The sequence below is a fragment of the Strongylocentrotus purpuratus genome, unplaced genomic scaffold, assembly GCF_000002235.5.
Source record: "Strongylocentrotus purpuratus isolate Spur 01 unplaced genomic scaffold, Spur_5.0 spur5_scaffold_8, whole genome shotgun sequence".
NCBI lineage: Eukaryota > Metazoa > Echinodermata > Echinoidea > Camarodonta > Strongylocentrotidae > Strongylocentrotus > Strongylocentrotus purpuratus.
This window is the reverse complement of record NW_022145614.1, coordinates 16,886,901-16,896,709: the sequence shown is the minus strand read 5'-3', so window position 1 is coordinate 16,896,709 and position 9,809 is coordinate 16,886,901. Positions and strand designations below refer to the sequence as shown.

Sequence of the window (9,809 nt, the reverse complement as noted above, 5' to 3'; positions counted from 1 at the left end):
TGTAGCAGGAGTAATGTATGTATGTACTGGGGGTTGCGCCTATGCCGGAGCTTCAGACAATGCAATAGCAAGGAAACATTTCTTTAGGGTTGTACATGTCATATTTAGCTCTCCATGCTTTTTCGAGGTTGGATTTGAATGAGTTTACAGATGGGCTATCAATTACATACCGTACATTGTCGTACATTAAAACATGTACTAAAGGAACCTGTACTTGAAGACCACCGGTCTGTAAACACCACTTTATTTTCTCCCTTTGGTGGTCTTTAAAGACAGGTTCCACTATAAGCCACATAAAATTTAATTGAACAAAATTCGAATATGTTTATAACCTAATTCATATTTTCTTATAGAACTTAATTATATGTTTTGTCTGTATACTCTAGATATCTGGAAGTTGACAAAGATGTGGGGTGAAGAAGATGATGATGACCACGGAGGACGTTTTGCGTCTCGTCCTAACTCGAGAGATGATCGTGGGAGGGGTAGCCAAAGACAGTTTCGAAGGGGTGGTACCAGAGGACAAGGCAGAGGAGATGCACCGGGTGGAGATAACGCCATGTGGAGAAGAGAGAACAGGAGGGAAGGAAGTCGTGATAGAGGAGACGCCACGATGGCTGACAGATTCAGGGGAGATAACTTCCAAAGAGGAGGAAGGGACACTGAAGGAGCGAGAGGAAGGGGACATGATGGAGAGAGGGGAGATGGAAGGAAAGTTGGAGGCGAAAGAGGCGGTAACAGAGGAGGCCCATTCCGCCAGCGCTACAACGAAAGGCAACAAGACGGACAGCGAGGCGTTCTGGCAAGAGGCCGCGGTCAAAGAGGAGGCCCCATGGATCAGGACGTAGGTAGATCAACAAGAGAGAGTTATCGGACACAGGAAAATACTAGGTATAGTACAAAACCATGAAGGAGTGAGTACCATTGCTGAAAATGGAAACACTACCTTTCTTCAAGACAGATCGCTTTGCATGTTTTGTTTCCATATGCCGATATGAACCGATATTCTCTTACACATGATAATGCGTTGCAATAAATATGTCTCTAACAGCTGAATAGGTCAATATTACAGATATATTGACTGCTATGAGAGGCATCGCTGTTTCTATAGGCTCAATGTGACGTTACATCCTGCGCCCCGGCGCGCTGAGGGGGTAGTATCCGAGTTTAACGTCCCGGTATAGAAACAGCTATGCTTCGAATATTAAAGCAGTCGATATATCGAATTTACATACAAATCTACAAAGAATTCTTACCTTATCCTTTTCATGAGCAACGACTGGTTAACAAGTGGCAGAAAATCTGAGACACTGACTGTAAACCTTCGCTGGAAAATTGCCTGACTGTTACGATCATTCGGGAATCACAGACACAAAGCACTGTATGGTATCCGCGCTCGCACAAAGAAACTCTTTACACGTAAACAAACGGGGATCTTAGCAACATTTATTTATGCGGCCCGTTACCCTGGACAAAGGGCATCTTTAAAAAATTATATTGACTGGTAGGCGGGTATAGCTAAAATTACGACCTCCCATTATCGACCATTCAGATGACTAGATTTATTTCAACATACTAAAGAGAGGTATATCTTTGTTTTTATGATGACACCTACCTGTAATATAGTAGAAATTAGTCAATTTATTAGAAATTGTACATGATTAGCCCCGTAAATGTTGTATACTCTACTTGTCCAGTGAGTTGACATAACGGTGAGTTAAATATAAGAAGAAAATTACAGTTTGTATCAATCTTGAAATTCATAAAATGAAGAAGTAACAAGTGAATACAAGATGTTCATGACATGAACATGAATCAATACGAATACTTTTACATTATTTCATTGCTACCATTTCAGATATGGACAGACCCAAGGCAAATACCAAAAGAACCAAGGTAACTTTAGACCACTAAGTTCCAGACTTCTCATCGAAATACTTGATAAAGACCCTTCCGAGGCCGCTACAGAACTTGGGTCCCTGACAGGAAACCTTCAAGCCGGTCTCAATGAAGACTCGATGGATGAGGTACGACAACATCTCATTTGGGAGGCTCTAGCATTTATTTGCGGAGCTCTAGGTGCAGAACAAACAGTGATCATGCTCCTGACAATGACACTGGACTCCAAACTCTGTCGTCAGCATTTGCTCACGTTTTTAACCAATCTCAGGCGTCCAGGAGAGAACATCAGCGAGAGGCGATGTAATCTTTTGAAGAATGTCATCACTGCTTTCCAGTCAGCCATGCAACGTTTACCAAGCCGTGCTTCAGATCTCAAAGTTGCTGTCACTCTCATCTCCGATGCTGTAGCAGACATGGATCAAGAAGACAAACGTGATGACATCATGGAGTCAATAAAGTCATTGAGTAGTCACATCGAGGACATTGAAAAAGAAAGGGAAAGAAAAAGACAGATGGACTGCATTTCTAGGAACCCACCCCCTGACGACTTCCGCCAGCAAGACATTCTTCCCACTGTCAAGGAATTGCAACCTGGATATCAGCCGTTTCTCCGTCCTCATCTGGCGAGAGGTGTATATGCTGATGCAGATCACTACCTGGATGTTCAGTTCAGACTCCTGAAAGAAGACTTCATCTATCCTCTTCGCAATGGGATATCAGAGTACCTAACTTTCAAGAAGGCCAACCCTGACAGAAAGGCCAAAGTTCAGGATGTGCGAATCTACGAGGAAGTTCACTACGAAAAATCTGTCCGTGATTTCTCCGGAATTTCACATTACATGGCTTTTAAGATGTTACCTCATGTCCGATGGCAATCGACAAAACGACTCATCTACGGATCATTGCTCATCCTATCAACGGATGATTTCAAGTCCTACATATTTGCTACAGTGGCCAAACGGGACGTAGAAGATCTAGAAAAAGGAATGGTAGCCATAGCATTGGTCGACCGAGAAGAAGCATCGTGTCTACTGAATAAGAGTTTTGTAATGGCAGAGTCATCCGTCTTCTTCGAAGCTTATCGCCCAGTTCTACTGGGTCTCCAGCGAATGTCTGGTCCATGCTTGCCGTTTTCCCGATATACCTTAAGCATGTTTCATGATGTAAAGCCACCCAGGTATCTCCAAGATCGGACGGTAACTGAAGACGGTGAAATGTCCATCAATCCATGTAGTATTGATATCTCACCTTTGCTGAAGGGTATACGACGATGCTCTCCGATAATCGACGTACTTGATGATAGTGCTTGGCCCGATATTGACGCTATTCAGCTCGACCAATCACAATATGAAGCTGCCAAGACAGCTCTCACCAAAGAATTCTCTGTTATACAGGGTCCACCAGGTACCGGCAAGACGTACATAGGTCTGAAGATCGTAGAGACTCTTCTTCTCAACAGAGAATTCTGGTCAAGTGAAGACAACCCTAGCCCAATCTTACTTGTGTGCTACACAAATCATGCACTGGATCAATTTCTGGAGGGGATCTTAACATTCCATCGCACTGGCATGGTACGAGTTGGAAGCCGTAGCAAGAGTGAACAGTTGCAGTCCTTCAACCTTAATCGGATGGTTGGTCGGAGGGGAATACACGACGAAGAGTACGTTCAACGAAGAGTTCGCCATGTCAAGAAAGAAGTTGAAGCTACTAAGAGACGTGTGGAGAGAACGCAAGCCAGAATAGAGGGTGCAAGAAATGGGATCATCAACGAGTACGAACTAGGCCCGTTCATGTCATGGCAGCATTACAACAGCCTCCTGCGTCTTTCTCATTTGAAACAATTAAACTCCTGGCTCGTACAGTGGCTTCTCTGTGAATGTCAATATGACAGGGATTGGAACCAGCAAGAGAAACAGGATACACTAGAACAGAGGGATAACCTGCTAGGTGAAAAGAAGGAGCAAGGTACAAAGAATGATCCTGTAGCGATTGAGGCAACAGTCGAAGTAGAATTTGAACGAAGTGCCATCGAGTCTGAAAGAATGATTGACGACGAATTTGGTGAGGAAGATTCTGATGAAGAGGAAGACGGGGACTACCCTTTCCTAGGCCTTGACCTAAATGATCTGAACAAAGCAGAGGACGGTATCTTGCGGAGGTTCATCCAATGCAAGATGTCTGGCAAAGATGTCATCGATCCACGTGCTCTTCAATCAATTATGGATGTTTGGCGTCTGCATCCAAATGATCGATGGGCACTCTACCATATTTGGTTGCACAACTACCTACAACAGTTGAAAGGAAAACTGGCAGCATATGACCTCAAATTTAAGCAACTTTGTGGTCAGCTAGATGAGGCTAAAGACATAGAGAAATACCAAATCCTTCGACAGGCAACTATAATCGGTATGACTACAACTGGAGCAGCTAATCATCAGCAAGTTTTGCAGAGAGTCCGGCCAAAGATCGTGGTAGTAGAGGAAGCAGCTGAGGTACTGGAGGCACACATCATCACGGCATTAAATGCGTCATGTCAACAGCTCATTCTCATTGGAGATCATCAACAACTTCGACCGAAACCGAACGTGTACCTCCTGGCAAAGAAGTATCATCTGGACGTTTCATTGTTTGAAAGACTTATCAACAATGAATTTCCCTACTCACAGCTTGAGTTGCAACATCGGATGCGTATCGAGCTTTCGGGTCTGATGAGAAGGCACTTCTACGACAACCTTCGCGACCATGAAACGGTGAAGCGATACGAAAGTGTGAAAGCAGTTCAAAAGGATATCTTCTTTCTAGATCACGCAGAACCAGAAAATGAAATGGAAGATACACAGAGTCACTACAATCTCCATGAAGCCGGACTCGTAGTAGCGTTGTGTTACTACTTCATGCAGCAGGGGTATGGACCTGATAAGATTACAATCCTCACAGCTTATACAGGTCAGCTACTGAAAATCAAGCACATGATGGATCGTAGCAAGTTTGAGGGAGTCAAAGTTACCTCAATAGACAACTACCAGGGAGAAGAGAATGATATCATTCTCTTGTCCTTTGTGAGGAGCAACAATCATGGGCGCATTGGATTCTTGGGGATTTCGAACCGAGTCTGTGTCTCATTGTCAAGAGCAAAGAAAGGACTCTACTGCGTTGGAAACTTCACCCTCTTTGCAGAAAAGAGTGATCTATGGAAGGGAATAGTAAAAGATCTAGAATCAATGGGATCTATCGGAGATTCCCTAACGCTGCAATGCACCAATCATCCAGAAGAGAAGACAGCGGTGAAAACTGTCGATGATTTCAAGAAGGTACCACTAGGAGGATGTAGTAGAGACTGTTTGACAAGGCTTGACTGTGGACATGTGTGTCCATTAAAGTGTCACCCAACGGATCTAAAGCATCTCGTCTATAAGTGCAAGGCTCCGTGCTCCGAGGTTATCTGTGAGAGAAACCACAAATGTCCAATGCTCTGTTCAGATCCTTGCCCCTTTTGCTCAGTCATTGTGGAAATGATTCTGCCCTGCCGTCATGTCTGTAAAAGGGAGTGTAAGACCGACATTCGGTCCATCAAGTGCGAGGAAAAGGTTGACAAAACTTTAAGTTGCTCACACGTCCAATCTCTTCCTTGCCACATGTCAACGGCGGGACTTGAAAAAGAGTGCGAGGTCATCATCAACAAGGAACTGCAGTGCGGCCACAGTAAGACAGAGAAGTGTAATGGAAGTGGTCGATGTGATGAGATAGTCTTACAAGTTCTGGGATGTAACCATACCTGCCAAGCAGCATGCCATCAAGATCCAAAGGACATCAGATGCAAGGAAAATGTTGAGAAAACCCTGCCATGTGAACATACGCATACTCTTCTCTGTTCCGCAAGTATTGACAATGTTAGGTGCAACACGATTACTAGAAAAAGTCGTTCATGTGGACACGATATCATAGAGAAGTGCTGTCTTAACAGTAAATGTTGTGAACTTGTAGAAAAAACCTTGCCTTGCGGTCACAAATTGAAGAAGATTTGTTCGACCAAAGTAGGAACAGTAAAATGCAAAGCAAGGTGCAGTAAGGAGCTTCCATGTGGCCACATTTGCAAGGAAAGGTGTGGGGTGGATTGCACTGAGTACTGCATAGAGATGATCACCAGAGATGACTGGCCATGTGGTCATGAGGTAACCGTTAAATGCTGCGATGAAAGCGACGCATGCTACATCGCCTGTGAGGAGATCTTGATATGTGGGCACAAGTGCAAAGGGACCTGTGGAAAATGCTCACTAGGTCTTTATCACCATCCTTGCATTGAGACATGTAAGAGAATGCTTGTGTGCGGACACGCATGCGCCCTCAATTGCGATGCACCATGTCTTTCCTGTAAAAAGAAATGTCTGCGGCGTTGTCGTCACTCGCAGTGCAAGCATCCGTGCAGTGAGCCATGTGATGTTTGTATGAAACGTTGCAACTGGAAATGTGAGCATCACGAGTGCAAGACGTTGTGCTGCGAACCTTGTGACAGACCCCCATGCAACAAGCCCTGTTCGAAGAAACGGAAATGCGGTCACCCTTGCATCGGTCTATGTGGTGAGATCTGCCCCAATAAATGTCGCATCTGCGACAAAGAAGATTTGGAGCAACGCTTCTTTGGGACTGAAGATATCCAGACGGCAAGGTGAGCTGAATTCTATAGAACCATCCTTTTAGAAAATAAATCACGGAAGACGCCTACAAGACATATGAAAAGAGATGACTTTGAATAATCTCATTCTGCTTCATGTTAAAAAAACTAAACTATACAATATAAAGGTTAACCTGTGGAATTCTCCTGCTTACATTTTGTCATTTTGTCATTACCATTACATGTCTATGTAAAACAAAAACTAGATCTCAATGGAACAAAATACCCTTTTAGTACTTCGATAATACATCTAGATTTATATTGCTCGTCATGCTCCTTGAAAGATAAACTCGAATTATTAGAAAAGAAGTAGAACCATTAAAAATCTTTCTTTAAAACTGTATGAGAATAAGCCAAAAGCAGAGTTAGATGCATGATTTAACAAATTTTCTTTTGCTACGTCTATAGGTATATTCAACTAGAAGACTGTGGACATTACTTTGAGGTAGAAGGACTTGACAAGTTCCTTGGACTCGGCACAAAATCCGACGGTGCAGAAATATTTACCAAATTATCGGTAATACTACAACATTTGTTTTCATTAAATATCAATTGATTTGTTCTTTCACTCTTATCACTCGTATCATATCGCAATACTTTTAGTACGCTTTGTTGTAGATATATATTATATACTCATAGAAAAAAGACAAACCTCTAAATCAAGAAGTAGATGTATGTGTAAACGTGTTAAAAGTTGAAGAAAAATAACTTGGCATAATTCATATAACTCATGTAAAAATAATACATTCTTTTGACACCTAAAGTGTTTGATGTATCAGTCAATTTGGGCTTCATTGATCACTGTGACACTGTGAAATTAATATAGGTTTTTATTTTGAATCATTTTTAAGGTAAAAACCTGTCCTAGATGCGAGAAACCCATCCAGTTAAGTCGTCGCTACAGTAATCTTCTGAGAGAATCTTCAGCGATTAAGCCGCGAATCGTGGAAAAGCTACAGGATGCTCGCAATAGCAATGAAGACAAACACCTCCTCCGTAAAGTCAACTCAGCCGTCATGTCGGCGAGAAAAACCATTCGGCTTTTGTCACCCAAATCACCACTAGCGTTGCGTAGATACTTGCGATTATCACGATTAGGGTCATTGGCAGAGAGTAGAAAGTCAACGGTGAACCGGCCATATTTGGACAAGCTTCGTGAACTACTCCTGGCATCAATAGAGGAACTGGACAGACATAGCAAGTCATCACCGAATGAACTCGTAGATCAGCACGCGAACGACCTCTGGAATGAGATGAATCGAGTGACAATCATGTACGACTTGGCCGAAGTACTGAGGGGCGGAGCAACAGAAACAACCGAAGTACCCAGACTTCTCAAAATCCTGGGCCAGAATAGGAATATGACATTAGCACATGTCCTCCTCAATGGAATCCGCACTGCTAATGGAATCAGCCATACTGGCAGTGGCCTACCGACTTTCAAACGCCCTCCGCGTCTTTCCTTAGAAGTAACCATGTGGCTTACTTGTGCCAAAGGACATCCCGTTTCGAACCATCAGCCAAAGAAGGGCGTGTGCGAGGACTGCGTCTTGGCTGAGCAGGAGAGAGTCCGCTCCGAGGCTTCTGCGGCTGTAGGACAACCAGGTGACCATATACAGAATGTGCCCAGTCATCGAGGCGATGGTGGTCAACAAGGCCAGCGGGATAGGGGACGAGGACGTGGGAGAAGAGGTCGAGGTGGAAGGGGTGGTCGCAAGAGAGGCTACCAAAGAAATTATCGCGGATTTTATACCTGAATATGCGATCATAATCTTCTTACATAAGATATTGCTAGACATTTTGCAGGAAGATGTAAAAAATCAATATCAAACACGGTCTATGAATTCCACTGACCTTCGTATCATAAATGTTCATCCAGATATGCTGTATTGAAAGATTGTTAATTGATCCAAGCTATTATATTGTTCAATGAGATGAATAACGCGCGGAGAATAAATTGATAACGAATTCGTAGTACACTGATTTGCCGAAGTCTTTTTAATGTGTTTAGAATGTATTGGTTTTAGTATTCTTTTTTGAAATTATTTTTCTTTAATTATTGTAAGGACTTTTTTTATTTTAAAGACTACAATGTGCACTACAAGAGGAGAAAGTATTCGATGTGTCATTTACAGGATTGAAATTGTAAGATATCGATACAATTTGTATTGACGAAATGAGCACTGGCTATTCTGACGGAGCATAACATTGGCCTGAGACTGCATCAAAGTGCATGTCAATCATCATTATTTCATGTGCTTTGTGAATTATGAATAATCGTGTCGTAACATATGTAAATATTCTTTATATTTCTGTTTTTATTTCAATCGGATCATTTGCTCTATATCCCTTCGTTTCGCTTCCCGCAGAATACTAAAACATCACTCGACTTTATCAAACAATGATATTCTCCCGCTGTCCATGAGATCAGACAATCGGTACCTTTTCAGTGCTGATTTTTTGTCAACCCTACCAGCGCATAAAGATATGTTTTTCCGCGCACTGTCCCTGTTCGATACTTGAAAGTACTGTAAAAATATAGAAGAACGCAGCAAAATATATGTCCTTATAAGAATACAAAGTCGTATCAATATGTTGTAAATAGATCTCTACTTTCCTGATCTTAAAATTTACCTGCACTTAGGCGTACCTTAGTTTACATCCAGCAGGAGTAGAGTATCACAATTGGAGAAAAACTTGGAACTTTAACAACATTGGTCGTATCCAAACGATTCAAAGTTGCTTTAAAGCCAAACTGTACTAGGAGCCCTACCGCAAAAGCCCTTCTAGCGCCAAATCAGGTCAACTGTAGCAGTATGGTCTCGTAACTCGCTGCTTTTATAGCAGCGCTGTTGGTTTTCGCATCGAGTCCTCTGTCTGCGAAGTGGAAATTATTTATTTGGTTACACAGTGTTGGCAAGTTGACCGTGAGATGGCGATGTATAATTAACAGTATGTTAAGCCACAAAGTTCATCAGTTCAGTATCGCCTTAAGTTGGCAGACATGTGAAAATGCTGTTGTGTTTAATATGAAATGTTGATAAGGTTGAACAGTATGTACTTTTACCCGTGTAATGACGGGCGAATTAGGAGAATTAACATGTGCATTTTGTCTCTTGCTTGGTATGAACTACCATTCTACTCAGAAAATGAAGCCTTGTTAAAAATAACGATTTTCCTATCATACCTACAAGATGTAAATAGAAAAATAGATGCACATGAAGGTTATTTCTTC

General features: G+C 42.4%; 1 protein-coding gene across 1 annotated transcript; it reads left to right on the top strand.

Moving 5' to 3' along the window:
* The first annotated feature begins 428 nt into the window (after nt 1–428).
* Nucleotides 429–8,331, top strand: LOC115920261 (NFX1-type zinc finger-containing protein 1-like). The gene is made up of 4 exons (XM_030975677.1): nt 429–844; nt 1,859–6,568; nt 6,983–7,091; nt 7,426–8,331. Exons 1-4 carry the CDS (start codon nt 429–431, stop codon nt 8,329–8,331), a joined length of 6,141 nt encoding a protein of 2,046 aa, XP_030831537.1.
* Nucleotides 8,332–9,809: the final 1,478 nt, after the last annotated feature.